At 40.0% G+C, this 18534-nt stretch overlaps 1 protein-coding gene across 5 annotated transcripts in view; it reads left to right on the plus strand.

Annotated features, from left to right (window-relative positions):
• Positions 1-18534, plus strand: part of RSU1 (Ras suppressor protein 1) — a 170578-nt gene that overhangs the window by 70432 nt on the left and 81612 nt on the right. For 4 of the 5 annotated variants that reach the window (XM_081143585.1, XM_081143589.1, XM_081143588.1 and 1 more), the window contains exon 8: positions 18221-18353. The exons of the other annotated variant lie outside the window; for it this stretch is intronic. In XM_081143585.1, the coding sequence (XP_080999711.1) occupies positions 18221-18353 (133 nt within the window). The remainder of the gene's footprint in view (positions 1-18220; positions 18354-18534) is intronic. 5 annotated transcript variants of the gene reach the window in all.

The following is an 18534-nucleotide window of genomic DNA, read 5'->3' on the forward strand; positions in this document are numbered from 1 at the left end:
AATAAATATACTTTTGTGCTTAACCTGTAAAATTAATAGGACTTTTGTATTCTTGTTGGTATTATATGTATTGCTTTCTGTTGTAAAATAGTCAAAGATCATCTATGTAATTTGACCACTATCTGTAGTGAGTTAGTGATTTTATGCATTTCTGTTTGAAACTTGATTTCTATTTGGTATTTCTATTTGTAGATATATTCCTAAAATACACCTGTTTATTTGCTATTCAGGATATTTTATATGATATGTTATATACTTTATATTACAACATGGTTGCGTACTATTTTAGGCATAATGAGCCAGGTGTCCTGACCCCAGCACACATCAAAGTCTGCCATTATCACTGTGTGTGTGTGTGTGTGTGTATGTTTGTGTGTGTTTAATTTATTTAGAAGGAAAGAGAAGGGAAAGAGTCAAAATGGATCAGAGTTGGGAGGGAAGAGAATGAGCAGACAGACAAACTGGTCCTTTCTGACAGTTACCATGGCCTGTAGGAAGGAGCACACATTAGTCTGAATCCCAGCTCTACCATTTACTGGCTCTGCAGCCTTTGGGAAATAATGAATTCTCTCTGAACCTCATTTTCTTAGCTGTGAGGCACCCCCTCGGTTTGCAGGTTCCTTTGAGGCCTGAAATTATATACACAAAGCATCTAGGCTAGTCTCTGGTACATAAATGTAAAAAAAGAATTTCCACCATTTTCAAATTATTAGATTATCATCGCTGAAGCCAGAGAGTTTTGTTTCCTTTTTATGTTTGGGCGAAGTTGAGTAACATGTATAAACAAACACTGTAGTCTAGTTCAGCACACCTTTGAGTGCTTGTGACGGTGCTCTCAGCCTCTTTTCTGTGTCCTTCCAGGCCCGGCTCACTCACATCACTGTGTGTCATTACTGTTGATTGGGACCAAAAGGGGCATATCAGAATCTGAGTTAGGGCTGGTGAGTGTAGATAAACTAGTGTATAGTTGTTTTTAAGTCCCTTTCCCTTTGGATCATGTGAAAGACACCTTTAGAGGGATCAAATTTCATCCCACTTGAGAAGTACATCCTTATCGTGTACAAGACTCCAGGGAAAAAGGAGAGAGTAAGGCAGAATGCCCATCCTGTTTAATAGAAACCACTGTTATAACTCCAGCTGGCTCTGTAGTGGAAGGACAGACAGCAGTCAGTGCTGCCAGAGGATCTTGGAGAACACCAGAGAAGGGGCCTTGGAAGTGGTGCCAGGCACCGCAGACAGCACGACTATCAAGGCCTCTGTGCCTGTGGACCTTACGGGGAAGTCAGAGAAACAAACCAAGAAAAAAGTAAAGCCAACAATAATTATAAAATGTGATAAGTACTACAAAACAAACAAGTGCTGTGTTAGACAAAGATCATAGGGATCAGATTTCATTGGGGAAGTCCAGGCCGGCTTCTCTGAAGAGGTGACATAGAATGAAGTTGCCTTTTTTCAGGAATGGCAGAGGAGGGGACATTTGGGTGGGTTTAGAAGCAAGAAGGGCCATGGTGAGTTCGGGTCATTACAAAGCAAGTCACATGTGCGTGTCTGATGGAACGTGAGTCTGGACGTCCTGTGCATGATACAGCTTATGAAGTATAATTATTTAAAGTTGAAGCCATTATTCTGACCACTGTGAAGAGCCTCTTTTGTTTATCCTAGACTCCTTTTGTTATTTTATGTTTACATCATTCGCTCGGGGGACCTGGCTCCTGAGTAAGCCATAGGACACCATTTGTTTATATTTGTTGATGGTACATTACTACTCCAAAACATTCCCTTTTGAACATCTCTTTAGTTCTCCAGATCATGAAGATTAAATAAAATGACACATACAAATAATTTATTTACTAAAGGTTGTTATTTTGCGTTAAAACAGCCCTTGCCTTTGAAAATACGTTAATTCTGATAACAGAGTTTATTATGCTAATAAGCAATATCAGGATAATCTGAAATTTGGGAATTTACAGTAGCAAGCTGGAATTTCCAGACTGACAGCACTGTAAACCAGTAGCAGTGAGAAGAGTTGTTTAGAACTGCCAGTGTCTGGAGCCATGCCAGGGCTTGGCTAATTGGAGCTGTTTTTTTGGTAAATGAATTGAGCTTCTGAAACACCTTCACACATTGAAGATTATTTTGTATTTGTTGATTGTTTTTCCCTTGAGTAGAATATCATAGTACTTTCCTTTTTTATTATGTGTTAACTGTGACAGTATTTCATATTTTTAACCCAAGATAGTTGGCTTTCCAAAAATACTGGGAACAAATTCATGATGTAATTATCCTTACCCTACTCCAAATTGTGGTAAATCTGCATTTTCTCTCTGTTATTTATAGGTATGCTTTTTCATATGTTAAGACTGGTAAATTGTCTAAGTAGATCCTTGGGAAGCAGGGTAGACTTTTTTCCCTTGAGTGACATAGTTATTTTGCTTTGATTTTTCTTAAACCTTATTGTTAAATTTTTTAAACATTAGTTTCTGTCTTTGGCCTGTTTTTAGCTTTGGATTAGCACTAGAGAATAAGATACTTTTTTTTTTTTTAGATATTCTTGTTTATATTAGTTTGGAGTACTTATTTGCCTTTTATCACTTTTACTGAGAAAAGTACATAGTTTTCTATAAAAGTAGAAACATCCATTTTTTTCCTCTGTTTTCCCCTAGTACATTCTTTCTGCTATAAGTAGTGTTTGCTTTTATTGTATTTCTGAAGTAGAGTGTGTGTATGTGGGTGTGTATGTATATGTGTGTATTTACACACATGAAAATACCACTTTCCGATAGTTGTGTTTTCTTTCCATTGTCTCTTATTTCTGAGCTCTTACTTTAAACTTGAAAATAACTTTTATCAAAATGTATTAAAATAGATTGTTAATACATAACGTAAAAAACATTTGACACGTTTTAAATGTGAGTACTTTTGAATTTACTGGAAATTAAGTTACAAATTTTGCATTTTTTTCATGGAGATTTAGCATTTGTGTCACTCAGAATTCTTAATTATCTCAGTACATATTTTATGCTACATAATATCTGCACTCTTACCATCCACAGTCTCTTCAGAGAGCGGAACACATGGCACCGAAGTAATAAAAATATAAGCTCTAGAGTGGGAAGCAAAGCCATTTTTACATATAACTTAAGTTTAGGTTCTGTGTAGTAGGTTGATCCCTTACTTAACCTTTAATAAAATTGGATTCAAGGGTATTTATATATAAATAAAAAATAAAGTTAATTTTGTTTCATACTTCCATGAACAAGTGCCTAGTAATGCATTACAACGACGTTTAAACTTCAGTATTATTCCTATTGGTTGGAAAACTGGCATACTTTTTTAGGAGGATTGGCATTAAAAAGGTAAGTTGTCATTTGGGAAGGTTATTAAGATGATTATTAAGTTTATGTACTTATATTCACACTGATTGAATCAATCTGCATTTGTCTGGCATTTTATCTCCTGTGAAGTTAGCTAAGAAGTCATTTCTTTTTTTTTTACATAATTTGGAAATTAAAATTTGATAAAAATCTGGGTATATTTAAGACTTCATCCCCTCTACCCCTACAATGGAGCAAGTTTTTGAAGACAAAGGTCCAAAATAAGAGGTTAAAGCAAAGTAAGCTGCTCCTGTATCAATAAAAAATTGAACGGGCTTACTTAATACTTTAAGGACAACCTGCGGCTCCTTCCCTTGAATCTCGATGTTTCTTTTGAGAGCCTCTGAGGACCTTGGACCTCTTCAGTCCTTTAGCACATCTGTGGAAAGGGACTCTATCCCTCCCACCTTTGGGATGGGACAGTGCCTCTTCCAGTGCCCCTTTTTCTTGCACTTGGGGCAAGGTGTCTTAGGTACTTTTGGGCTTATGCTCTAATGGCCCTTTTCAGGACACTCTTGGCTCCAGTGGTCCAGACTCCCACAGAGGTAACATACTCCATCTCCTAATAACTTCTGGGAGAGTGACCTGTGGGTCATCCCTGAGGTGACCCTACTACTTGTAAAGCAACTACCAAAAGATCAGCACGCTTCTTTTGTCTTCCTCAACTGTATCTCAGTTGTAGAAGACAGAGAAAGCCAACTCTGTTAATTCCTTTATTGGGGTTTGGAGGCCTAGTGCCAGTGCCTGTAGTTTCCTCCGTATATCGGAGATAGATCGATTAACTAAGTACACGGCTAGCGCTATTTTCCCTCTGAGTGAGTCCCTATCTATGCTGGTATATTTGCGAATGGCCTCTATTAGAGGAGAGTGAAAAAGAGGGGTTCTCGTCTGGGAGCTAAGTAATTGCTCTTACTTTGTCCTAATTGAGAGCCTTGTTGCTACTTTTTTTCATGCCTTCTGGAAGATAGATAATCATATGGTCTCTACAGGCCAATCCTAGTAGAGACCAGTTGATAAGACCAATTAGGATCAATCTGGGGTATGGCAGTCATTTCTGCAGGAAACCTGTTTGGCTGGGCTGAATGTAAAGAATCTGTATATTCCTGGGCAGCCCCCCAAAATGGAGTCTTTCTTCTGGTTGTCAGCATTGGGGGAGAGGACAGTTAAGTCCTTTCAGGTTAATTCACAGGTCTAAGTTATTGCCTAAAACTCCCCTGTAAATCTCTAGGGTCTTCTGAGAAATTACCTAGCCATGCCTTACAATCTCTTCAGTATGACATAGAGAAGGGTATATGAACTCGGTTGATCACTTCCAGCCCTCCTGCCACCTCCTGTAGTGGGGCAGAGGAAGTCTAGTTCCAGATATTCGTTAGAGGTATTTGGACAATCCAAGGGATGTTGGGGTGAATGATTGAGTGGAGGTGCCTCTATTGGAATCTGAGGCTGGACCTTCAAGCATGTAGGCCATCGTGGAAGTAACTTTACCCATTGTCTTCAAGGAGAGAGAATTCCCTTCCCTGCAAAAAGAGGGAGGTGTTTGGGTAGCTAAGGGAAAATATGGGCTTCCCCAATTTTTCTTAGCTCCAGGTCATGTCATCAGGGCCTAGGATGAATCACAACCCTCCATTGCCAGTTTCAGTGTCCTGAGACTCGAGTCTCACCCTTCCCATGCAAAGGGTGTAGACCTTCTCTAGGAGCATGGTAAGCTTTGTGCCCCACAATAATGCCAGGAGTACATGGGTGCACACCTTGGGAGCAGACATCCTTAAGATTCCAAGATCTCCAAAGATCCCGTTTCCCCTGTTCTAAGATTGCCCTTAGTAGAGAGAGACTAGTCACAGCCACAAGTAACAAGGGCTTCTGGTGAAGTGTGAGGGCTCCCTCCTGAATCTGGATAAACATCTCAGTGTCCCATATCTTACGCAATGTCCCTTGTTCTGTCCCCTCCCTGAGGTGCTCAGAAAACGCGACCCCGTGGAACGATATGAGATGTTGTATTAAACATGCAGTAAGAGCAAAGTCTGGCCTTGAGGCTTTTCCAGCTAGGGCAAAGAAATGTCTTAGCTTAAAGCAATTGTGCTGGATTTCCAGATAATGCTGGGAGAGAATGAAAACAGGTAAGTCACATGGGTCAATAAGGGCACTATCAATACTGCCCGACCTTCAACCCCTAGAAGGGTGCAGCAACCGATGCCCCAGGCCTCAGGGAAGTGATGGTTGGCCCAAGCTCTAGGAAGGGGGTGGCAATGGATGGCCCAAGTCCTCGGGAAGGGTCTCCAGGCAGCACCACAGCAGCCTGTACAGGGACAAAGCTGTGGGAGGGAGGGATTTCTGAGTCTGGGGCCGGAGCATGCAGACTGGGCAAAGGAGAGAAAAAAAGAAATTGGTTAGAACATCCCAGTGTCTTCAACTAATCATATCAGGGAATGGTCTCGGGGTTTGGGGGTTTTGCTTGTGAACTAGTGTTCCTTGGTAAACAAGTTTGCCTTGGTCCTGGCGGGCAGCCTAGTGCACCTGGCCTGTCTCATTACCAGGTTATCCTCTCATGGAGAGATTTCTTTACCTGGTGGCAGGCACCCTAAGGGCATTTAAAATCCTGACCCATACCCACCATCATTTGCAGCTTGAAAACACCTGGGACTAAAGGAAGAAAATGGAGAGGAGAAATGGAGGCAGGGACACGGACACAGGGAATGGGCCTCCAGGTCCACGAGGAGGGGTCCCCAGATCTTACCACAGGTTGTTGCTTCTCCTGCCTGGTTGGGCTCGCCAATCTGTTCCCAGTGAAAGTGATAGGCTCTTTCGCTGTGATAGGAGAAAAGAATCCTAAACGTGTATGCATGGAGGAGTTTAAACGTGAGGGCCGGCTTTACTGTGAATGAAGGGGAATTAATATACCCTCAGGGGCGTACAGTGTTGGCAGGCTCTAAAGCACTGTCACGAGGCTCCTGGTAACCCCCATCTGTATTGGTTCAGGTAAAGGGCAAAGAACCATTCAAACTATCCCACCCAAATTCCTGACTTCTCTGGGCCTGGATCGGGCCCTCCTCCCAGTAAGTTATATCGGGGTTTCTTGTCCTCTATCCAATCCAGTTACCTTTCCGATTGTTCCCAGACTAGGCCCTGCTCCTCTTTTTCGTCACCCTGACTCATTGCACCTGTCCAAAAGTGTAATTACATCATCTAGTTCCTATTGCGCATGCGCCCAGTAGAGGAATTTCCTCCCTCCCTTTGGTACCAGGCTTTCCGCACCCCTGGGGAGAGTTCCTGTCCCATTCCCAGGATTAAGTCTCCTTAAGTCTCCTCAGTGGCAGTTCCCTGGGGTGTGTGAGTGCATCTGTTTACCAGTAAACTAGATGGAATTCTGCTGTTACCTGCTTCTGCTTCCCAGTTTAAGATTACTTAGTTTCCTTTTGCTTTCTTCCTTACATAATCTTCCTCATATCAGTAACTAGCTACCTATGCTGACAGTACCTATATTTGAAGCATGTGGAACCTCAAAGTGTAGATTTTGGTGAAAAGGGAGGAGTCTCAGGTCTGCTTGGCTAGACATACCTAACTAGTGTCTTCAAGTGGTGCTGATGTCATGGTGTGGCTGGAGGTGACAGGAGGTGGGAGTGAGGGGAGCATAATCTCATTGCTTCCCGTTTCTAGCTTCCACAGAAAGCAGCATTTGGAAACTGTCAGAAACATACGAGACCTCTCAGAAGTGCTTATAATCAGCCATGGACAGTTTGAAACATGAATCATGGCTGTTTCTCTGCAATAGTGCAAAAGTTCCCATTTTAAAAAATATACCACCCCTGCCCCCAACATTCACACCCTGGCCCTGGCACATGCCGCCCTTAGCCTGCCCCTGGTGGCTTGTCTCTGATGCCCTACCCAGACTCAAACCTATTTTGCCTTCTCCTGTGATCAAAATTTCCCCTGGGTAATTTCAGTTCTTATAATCATATAGTGATTTTCCTAAACAATTCTGACTGAAGTTTTATTCTTTTAAAAATAATGATTTGTTCAATGTATAATTACATGGGAGTCTATTCTTTTAAAAACTGCATAAAAAGTAATTTATATAGTATTTAATTAGTTTTAATTTAAACAAAATAATTCCATGACTGGGTGGTGTTTTGACTCTTGAATAGGGAAGTGCATGTCTATATTACTGCAGCCTGTTAAAAATATTCATTCTGTCACATAATGAAAGTGCTATCACCCTAACTTGCTTTTCTGCCAGGATATTTTAATTTAAAAAGAAAATTCCTGGAAGCAACATGGCTTTCAGCCCTAAGAAAGTGGTTCTGATGATAGAATTCTGGGTTCTGTTGGGAGCAGGGGAAGAGAGGGGAGAATATGCTTTAATAGTAGTCTTTAAACCATGTCGCATTATTGACTATTCCAACAATACCTCAATACTTTTTTGCACTAGGAGGAAATATGTGTCATGTACTAGACAGACCCAGGGCTTTGGATGAGCCACATTATCCTTTGAATCCCAGTTCTGCCATGCACTACTTATGTGGCCTTGTCTGTGGGTCTTGATGTCCCTGAATATTAGGGTTTTTTTCTCTTTTTTAAAATGAGACAATAATAATAATACTTCCGAATACTCTTGTAATAACCTGGTTATTATTTAGGGAAGACTAAAAAATATAGGCATGCCATTTATACAGCTTTGCTTATTTAACACACCAAGTCTGTTCCTCCACTGATCATGGGGGAAGGGACTGGACAAAGGCAGTTTAGATGCATGCCCAATAAGGTCTGAGTGATGTGGGAAGGTGCCTACCTGTCTGTCACACCTGGGAGCAGGTCATTGGCCACAATGCGTGTGGCCACTACAAGGGCTTGAAACCTGGATATTTAAACTTCTGAACAAAGGAGCTTGTTATTTTGGTTTTTGCTTTCTTGGCTTTTGCATGCCAGGCTCCTGGCTCTCCTGTTGCAGGGCCTGTGCTCCCCTGCCCCCAGGTGGCTCATGGCCATGTGGAACCCACACATGGATTAATGGACTAAATCTGGACTGAGTATACTGGACCCAGCTCCAACATGGAATGAACGTTTTGGACACTGGCCCTCCTTTTGGCTCCACTGGAGCCCCAGCTTCCCCTCTTTCAGGAATGGATTAAGGGGCATGGGACTTTAAAACCTGAAGAATCTAACTCCACACAAATAAAGCCTTTAACCACATTTCGTTCTCCCATGGGGGCTTCTGAAAATACTTATTTCAGCGATACCCCAAGAACCTCATGCCCACTTCTGTCTGGGAAATCTGGCATACTAATTTCTTTGGCAACATTTCCATGCAAAATTATTGTGGCTTCCTGGAATAGTGTAAAGCTCCTGAAGCGACATCTGTACTTAATACAGGTTCAATAACTAATAGCAATGATGATGGTGATGGTGATGGTGATGGTGATGATAACAGTAAGCATTCATTGGTTTGTGGGTTTATTTTTGATACCTTTTAATAGAACTGCTAATGGTATCAAAATTCAGATTTCTTTTTCAATACTCTAAATAGATTTAAATTTTTTTTGCTGTTTTATTTAAAAATTTTTGATTTTTCAAATATTTTTAACTTTATTGAGGAATAATTGACAAATGTAACTGTATATATTTAAAGTGTATACCAACAACAGTGTGGTGGTAGCCAGAGGGAAAAGGCGGTGGGGGATAGATGGAGGAGCGCAAAGGTGCGGGGGGAAATGAGAATGAAAAGAGACTTTGCTTGGAGCAATGGGCCCACGATGCCTGTGCAGATGATGTTTTATTGAATTGTACACTTGAAACCTGTATGGTTTTGTGGACCAGTGTCACCCTAATAAATTCAATAAAAATAATTAAGCCAGAGGAAAAAAAAAGTACAGTGGAATGACTTGATATGCATATACATGGTAGAATGATAACCAAGATTAGTGTTACAAATAAACAGTGACTGGTCAGTATGGTCCCTCCATCAGAAACATTATCCCCTAAGAGCTTGTTAGAAACCTAAACTCTTGGGTGTCACCCAACTTGTACTAAATCGAAAACTCTGGAGGTTTTAACAAAGCATCCAGGAAATTTTGATGCACACTCAAGAGAACCACTGTTTTAGATATTCTGGGAAACACAGAAAAAGATAACTTTCATGATCCTACTATCCAGAAATAACCAGTTAAAATTATGATTATGTATCCTTCTAGTCTTTTATCTATTCATATGCATCTATACTTATTTTTTTTTAAATATGGTCATACTATATGAGTCTTACAGCCTACTCTTCAACTCATTATGTCATGATTATTACCCCATGTCATTAAACGTTATTTGAAAGTATTTTTAATCATATAGCTATATAATGTACCATCCTCTGATTGTCTCATAACTTATTCACCAACCTCTTAGACCTTTGAGTTGTTTCCAGATGTTCAAGAGGAACATAAGCATTACTGAACTGAAAGTTTGTATTCATAAGTTATTGTGAATATATATGATTATTTCCTTAACATAAATTTATTACTAGGGAGGAATTACTGACTCAAACAGTCCGAACATTTTTATAGCTCTTAAGATATATTGCCAAATTACTTTTAAGAAAAGGGGTGTCAGTTTGTACTCTACAGCAGTGCGGACAAAGTGTCCATTCCTGGAACCCTGGCCAACCCCATGAGTCTCAGTATTTAAGAATACGTGTCAACTTGATAGGAACATGTTCTGAATTATAAATGAGTAGGAAGTGACTTCTTGTTTTCTAGTCTCTGTATTGGCCTACACTTTTGTACTCACCAACATAAGTGAAAGATGCTGTCTTGGATCATCTCTCTTAATTATAAATGTTAAGGTTGTTAATTTCTAAAGTCCACTCTCCTAATACTGCCCTCCCCTCATCTCACAAAGACTCTACACTTTTGTTGAAAGGGTGTTGCAGCTCTTATAAAGGTGTGCTGTGGAACAGGAGTAACGAGACAATGTGGATGTGATGGAGAGCTCAGTGCCTCAGGTTTCAGGGATTAACTAAGGACTAGAGGGCTTTCTAGGGAGAGAACAACAAATTGTTTCTGACTGTAATATCACAGGTCAATTAAGTAACACTATTACTAATATTAACTATTACTAGGGCAGGAATTGTTGACAGGTTCTGAGATAGAATGTTAAGTAAATGCTAAACTAGCTGAAAAAAATATTTTATCATTATAAGATGGCTATCCTATACAAGTATACCTCAGAAATATTGTGGATTTGGTTCCAGACCACCACAATAAAGTGAGTATTATGATAAAGCAAGTCATAATCTTTTTCCTGATGGAATGTCTTGCCTTCAGTTTGTAAAAAAATGCAACATCTGTAAAACACAATAATAAAGCGAGGTATGTCTATATATGTTGAACTTAAATAGTTCTGGTGAAGGCTGGTTTGATCCCATAAAAAGTTGTAATTACTGAAACTTATTCTTTGAGCATATATTTATTTTAGTTTGTGTTACAGTCATCAGTGACTTCTCCTTGGAGTCTCCAGGATGATGGGGCAACGCAGATGGTCAGAAAGATGTCCTGAACTCAATCCCTATGGACTGGGGGACTCTAGTGCAGTGGGGTTCAGAGTGAGGAAGTGTTCTCTGGGGACCAACCTTAGGGGATGCTGTACTGCTGCTCTTCATAAATCTTTCAGTCTTCTAAGAAATGAAATTAGTGTACAGAAATTTTATCATAGTTCTACTTTTGGACATGGACCTTTGAGAAGCTACTGAACGGGGACCCTTTCCCCAGGAGAGTGCCACTATGCAAATTATTGTACATTCATATTCAGGAGGTTATGAATTTCTTGAGCAAACCCTGTTTTGGGCAACTTGTTTTCAAGCATATATTTTCTCTCCTTTGCAGATTTCATTTCAAATGATAATGAATAATATAAAGAGTAGTATATGTTTGTATAGTGTTTTCCAGGTTACAGGACCAGTATATACGCTTTTGGCTCCTGTCCACAGTCCTGTCAGTTAGTACTATTATCCCTACTTTGGCAGATGAGGAAACCAAAGCTCAGAAAAGCACAGAAATTTACCCAAAGTCTCTTGGTCACAAAGTCTAGGAACCAGGACCCTGGCCAGATCCACTGGGAATTTTTCTACACTTGACAGCATTACATAAACAAGAAATCTGGCAAGCAAAAATAAGATGACCTCCCACATTTAGAAGAATGGTTGGGAAATCCTACATGAATATCAGGCTTAAAACAGTAATTATTTAATATCCATAGAAGGAGAACTTGCAAGATAAACTAACTGGTGGTTGTGTGTTGGGGGTGCCCACTGCTCTGTTGCTGGGTAATCATATTTTTTATAACATTGATTGAGAACTCCCTCTGTTCCATCTTACCATGGAACACAGATACCAAATGGCCAAGAAGAGCATCACAGGAAAACTATGTAAAATGCCATTTTTCTTTATTGGTAAATGGGCTTCTGGTCCCATTTATACCAACATACACATTAAGTCGGATGCCAATTTCATTGGGGCCACTTGGCAAGGAGGTTAATTTTTTTTTAAGTCTTCTTTATTTAACTTATACTCTTCTTGCCTAAGTCAGAAGAGTAACAGTTCACTTAACTATGTTTCATAAAGCTGCAATGCATTGTAATTGTTAAATGAACAAAATGCCTATTTTAAAAATGTGATGCCAGAAAGGCTAAGCAGACACTTGGCAGAATGACAGTGTGGCCTCGAATTCCCCACAGAATAAATTTGAGAGCTGTCATGAGACTCCCAGCTCACTGTGACTGCAGTGATGATGCACAGACTGAAGCAGCCTCAGACATAAGATTTTCAGTCCAGTTAGGGCTTCATAGACCACCATCTGTAAAGCATGGTTTTCACTGCAGTAGGATAACGCTGTTTTCAATAACATGCACTCTTTTGTACTAATTAGTGCGTGCCATGTATCTCAAAATTTTTTTTTGAACCTCACCGAGGTTATGTTTTACTGATTTGAGAGAGAGAGCACGAGAGTGAAACATCCATGTGAGAGAGAAACATCAATTGGTTGCCTCCCATATGTGCCCCCACTGAGGATGGAACCTGAAACCTGGGTATGTGCCCTGACCGGGAATCAAACCCACAACCTTTTGGCGCACAGAACAATGCTACAACCAACTAAGCCACACTGGCCAGGGCTTGAATTTGTTTTTGATGATTTTCTTTCAGTGCACTTTATTCTTTTCTAATTATAAAAATATCCCATGTAATCACATGGAATTCTCAAAAGACAAAATTAATAGTTTACTCCTCATCCTGCTGGTTCAAATTCCTGCCCCACCCTAATTTCCCCTCTTTGAGGACACTGGCATTTACAATTAGATATGTATCCTTTCTTTTTCTTTCTCTTTTTCACATACACTTTTGTTCATACACATATATGGGATTTCTTTCTTCCATATTTTTTCCAAAAATTAAATCATAGCAAATAGTTAAAATAAAAACCTTACTTAAAAAAAATTAAAATGTAGAACTCTTCCTAAATATGTACAAATTTATTCCATTCATTTTAATTACTGCATAACATTGTAAGTCTGTGGCATATATTATTCAGCTTTTCACCTCTTGTTGAACATTCTGCTTATTTCCAGTGTTTTATTATTGCAAACATTTACTATTACAATATTAGCATCATTTCGTAAGCCTTATGGTCATTTTCCACTCGGTAAAATATGTTGCTAAAGAAATGAAAAAATAGGAGTACCTTCCCGCCTTCACCTATTATCTGTAATCATGCACTTCCAAAATTAGTAGCCTGTTACCTAGTAATAAGAATTAGAGAAATTTATGTGTAGAATCTCTCTCTATATCTGGAGCGGCTGCAGATGTAGCTTTTATTTTGTGCTGGAGTCATTTGTGGTTAGCGTCTGTGTGTGGACTCACTACAGAGCAGAGGTGATCTTTCAGCTGTCATAGTGTCCCATCTTGACCCCTTCAAGGATAAATAATTACCTGGGCTTGGGCAAATCTAGTAATCTAATGATGGACATCTCAGTCAGCCAGGGTTTGCTAGTTTTACCTCCTTAGACCATGGTCTTAGATTTTTATGAATGAGAGAGCCTGGCTTTTAGAGTGAATTGATTTAAATGATGCTCTGATATTTTGGAATCAGGAAGGGAGAGACTCCTGCTTTGATGATGTGAAAAATTTGCCCAGACCCCCTCATTTGCTTACTATATGATCAGTAATGTTACTGGCCATATGTTTCAGGATTTTTGAATACTTAGGAAGGATTCTTAACTGTGTGATTATGAAAACAGCCGATTTCCATAAGTGAAAATAAGCATGCTTATTAATGGGGCTCCAATTGCTTATTGCATTCAGTCACATTTGTAACACAAGGAGAATGATTGTTTTGCATGATTTAGTGATTACAAAATTAGAGTCGCATGGCAAAGCTTACTGTATATGAAGCATATGTGGTCCTTTTGCAGGTAATAAAATGGAAAATCCAATTTGCAATTGCTGAATAAGCCTCTGAGTGATATATGATCTTCATAGCAGCATCGGTCAGAGGGTCATTGCTAATCACGGCGCTGGCTGGCTTCCCCCGTGGCCCAGGCTGTCCCACTGAAGGGTGAGCACAGGGAATCTCTGTCTGAGAGCCAGCCAGCGTGGCTGTAGATGCACCACTTTCTAGCTTATTAGATCCTCTTTGTCACAGTGCTTAATCCTGCCGCCTGATCCTTGTTAGAACAGCACCAGAGCGCCGCTCAGGCTTCTAATAAAGGAGATGGGTGAGGGCTCCTAACTAGACTCACTGAAGCGTGCAGCAGTTCAGGCGGTTGCAGCCTGACTGACAGTGGGGTGAGATGCTTCCTGCATGTTATTACTTGAAAGGGAACCTACCTCCGACAGCTGACAGATGAGCTTTGCTGAGGCAAGGGTAACTTGTTGCTAGGCCAATATGAGACGGGTGTCATCTTTTCACACAGTATAATGGCCTGGCTTTACTCTAATTATATTAACCCTCTTCTGAAATGGCTGCATTCCAGGCTGGTACCGAGTGAGGTAGGCAAGCCAGAGACAAATAGCTGACTGGGAGGATTACGGCTGCACAGAAGCAGGTATTGTGTTCTCCACCAGTGGCATTAAGTTGAAAAACAAAATAAGCATGCCCTATTACGCCAAGCCTGGTGATAGCTCTGAAGAGGCAGCGCTTGGTTTAGCTTGCATGGCTTCCATCTCTGTCATCTGTAATAGTCTCCTGCTTTAAGGTTTGCTATGGACATTAAACACGGTTTTTGTGGTTCTTTGTTAAAAAGAAAACACGGTGTCAACGACAAGGCTATTGTTTTGGATTTTCTTCTTCCCCCAGTGAACCTGAATCATTCTTTTCTATTAGGCCCCCTATTTCTGGTTGCTGTATGAAACCCCTGTGAATGTGATTGTGTAGAATTGAGACTAAACTAAGCAGCTGGAAATACAGATGAGTTTGGAGCGACGTCAATAAAAATGCTCATGAAGAGCCTGCGTGCCTTTCTGTGTACCCCGACTTTTCAGACATCAGTAGAAGACTCCTTTTCCCCAAAGGGAGTATGTCCAGCTCGCATCCAGCATTTCCTGCCTGCTCCAGTTAGCAGGAGTCATTAGCAATCCCCTACGCCTCTTCTGTCTCCATTGACAGCACTTTAATAGAGACATTGCTAGGGATTGACAGATCTCCGGGGGTTAGAGGCTTCAGACAAAAGGGCCCAGAGAACGTGGTTGACCTTTCTTGGCGTTATTCCCCTAGGTCTGTCTTCCATGTTTTGCAATCAGGGAGCATAGAATTTAGTACATCATTTTTAGAGGATTAATAATCAAAAGGCTGCAGGCTTAGTGAGAAGCTGTTAATAAGTTAACAAGAGGCTGTGTACATTCCAAAGTGGGAACGTAGGTAGTTGGTAGTAGAATGCAGGCTCTTTTCCATACAAATAGGCACCTGTACCTTAAGCTCAAGGATAATTAAAACTTGCATTGCTCATAGAATATCTGTACTTTTGAATTATTGGACCTGGCTGGAAGAGAGCTTGTGATACAGCCTGGGAAAGAAGAGCTTCTTTCTCTCACTGTCCCGTGGAAGTCACCCCTGGATGGATTTGGACTAGCTGAGGCTTGTGTGTAGGCTCCTTGCTAGAGTGTTTCCCTGGTCCCTGTTGCTCTCACACTGAGCCAGGGACTTGAATATACAGCATGAGAAGTGCTCTGTGCTCCAAATGTAGCTGTCTTCCCTCCTCATTCCCCTCTTCTTCCCCGGAGTAAAAAAATCATATGCCCTTGATCCCCATCTGAACCAGATGTTGAGAGGAAAACCATCCATTTGAGTTAACTCATGGTAATGTGTGAATGATGGGAGTCCCGGATGTATGTTCGACAGATAAGATTTTACCCATTAGAAATGGAGACTGTATTTCTCATTAGGATGACTAAAATGGGCAGGGTGAGGAGGAAAGGTATTTAGGGCACGAGTAGCCACCAACAGGGAGACCCTCTTTGCTTAGGAATTGATTCATTTCTTTATTCAATTTATGTTTTCCATGGCCTCTTCTTTTTTTCACTTTGAATTACATTTATTTTCCCAAATTTCTTAGTAATTTTTCATAGTTGATTCCATGCTGATGTCAGTGGGCAGGGTTTAGAAGCACAAAGATGATAAATATGTAAGCATAAGTTGTTAATTAGGTGGATGTTTTAAGAGAGATGCAGTCACCTCTAGAGCCTCCATGCCCAGGTTATTAGTGAATTGCTGCAGCATGTTTACTGTCGCCTGGCATATAGGCCCTTCTCTCAGTGACCATACTTCCTGAGAAGAGTGGGTGACATATACACTGTGTATTTAAAACAGGACACTTTAGAGATGGACTTGTTTTTCAAATGGAAGACTTTTCCGGAAATTTCTGTTCCAGAATTTTTAGGAAAATGATGTACTATTTTTAGGAAAAGTGGAAATGGAAAAACAAAAGTAATAGGAGAATGAATGATATGGAAGAAAGGACATAAAGTATAGCAAATGAGATCCTAACGGGAAATAAGAATTATACAGAAATTTAAACAGATTGGTTTAACTCTTGGGAAGCTAAAAATGCCCTCTCCAAGTAAAGATAAAAACAAAAAAGCTTTTATAAAAGGCAAGATCGCACCCAGGTAAGATACCCAGCTAAGCAGACTAAATGCAGCTCTTGGATTTTTATTTGCCCTAGGCAGTTTTCTGATTCATGGTTTAGAGAGTAAAGTCCATTAGTTTCCCAAATGATTTCATATCTGACTAATGATGTTTAATCATTAAGATGAGGAAATTGACATTATTGATAATCTTGGAGAGAAATGTATCTGTTTATTTTTGTACTTGACACCAACAGATTTTAAGTAACTTTGGAAGGATCTTGATGAAGTACTCCCTCTTGATATTTGCTAATATCTGTTTTCTTTAAAAGCATTTTATGAAATTGTAATCACTTTTTATATTGGTCTTTTCTTTCTCCATTTTTCTGAATAGTTACAAGTTCATATAACAAAAAGAATATGGATTTAAAGTATTAATTCCTTTGTTTTAAGAAGAAATATGTCATCATCCTAGTAAAAATGTTAATTTGTTTTCATTTCTAAAGGTCAGATCAGCTAGGAAATTTTGTGCTTTGTGGTATAGTTGCATCCTAGAATGTGTTTTCATTATCCTGAGTTATCAGTTATGGCAAAATTGGCAGTAGAACCTCAGAATAGGACAAATATGTTACGTTGGTTGTGTCCTGGGAAGAATAATTACTGGATGTCTGTGTGGACCGGGAGTCTGAGAAGGACTTCCTCAGTAGGACTTTTAGGGAAAGCCTTCAGCGAGGCTGCTGTCAAGTCAAACCGCTTATACCTCTGCCGCCCAGCTTCTCTGTCCTCGACCCTTTCACAAGCAAGACTTTGTAGGAGGCTCTTCCACACACCTCCTTTCCCATGTTTGAATATACCAGACCAAACCAAAAAATAGTTGAGTGACCATCAACAGATAGTGGCACTTAATGGCTTTTTAATGCTACTCACTAACTCATCCTTGGTTGATCTACACTGACATGTAACCTGGTAGCTTCACCAGGCATTATCGAAAGAATACCAGATTTGTCGTCAGGAGTCTTAGTATCACATCCCCGCTGTGACATTTTCTGATCTTGTTACACAATTTCCCCACATTTCTATTTGTTCACCTATAAAGGGATGTTGATAACTGACCTCGGGGATTGCTGGAGAATCAAAGGAGGAAGTGCTTTGGATTTGTAAACTTACTAGGACTATACAAATGTGAATTTCTGACATAATCATGTTAATGAGATCCATTTGGTGCTGATTCTGAGATGTTCTTATGGCACCTAATGCAATAATAATTTTACTTGGGCAATATTTTTATCTCTCTTCATTCATATTGTTCTTTGCCTGATGAAAAAAGGTGGTATTAATTGGATGGATCTAGATGAGATTGGACAAGCAGTGATTCACATTGTCAAAACAGAACTTCAGGAGGTTCTAATAGCACTTCTCTCCATTTTGGATGGGATCGTTTTAGTCTCTGTCACAAATACCTAGGGAAAATAAAGCATATATTACCTTTGTAAAAATTCCTTCCAGGTTGCCTTCTTCCTACCTCCTTCCCTCCAATACCTCTCTCACTCCTTGTTTTCTTTGCTCTTCATTTCTTGGACTAGGGTACTAATTGCTTGTGTACCAGTGATGTCTTGGGGTAAGGAATTTTTATTCAAATCAAAGGAACCAGAAGATACTTAGGATTGTGCTATGGTTTTTGGGCAGGACTTCTTAGTCCTGATCTGTATAGGATGAAAGGACCTTCATCTTTTTTCTTCTCCATCTTTTCAGGAAACTTGGATCTGACTGGTCAGAAGCAGGTATTCAAAGCAGAGAACAATCCTTGGGTTACCCCGATTGCTGATCAGTTCCAGCTTGGCGTGTCCCACGTTTTTGAATATATCCGTTCAGAGACATATAAGTAGTAAGTAGACTAGTTTTCCAGAATAGTACACTGTGGTTTTACCGTGTTTGTAATTATGCCATTTTAAAACTATCATGTGACATTGTCATCTTGGTGGCAGTTAGCTCATAGCATTTCTACATGTCTTATTAATAACCACACGTAATAATTGTCTCCTATTGATAGATTATTTTAATTGACA

Source organism: Miniopterus schreibersii, assembly GCF_964146895.1.
Source record: "Miniopterus schreibersii genome assembly, chromosome: 1".
Classification (NCBI taxonomy): Eukaryota; Metazoa; Chordata; class Mammalia; order Chiroptera; family Miniopteridae; genus Miniopterus; species Miniopterus schreibersii.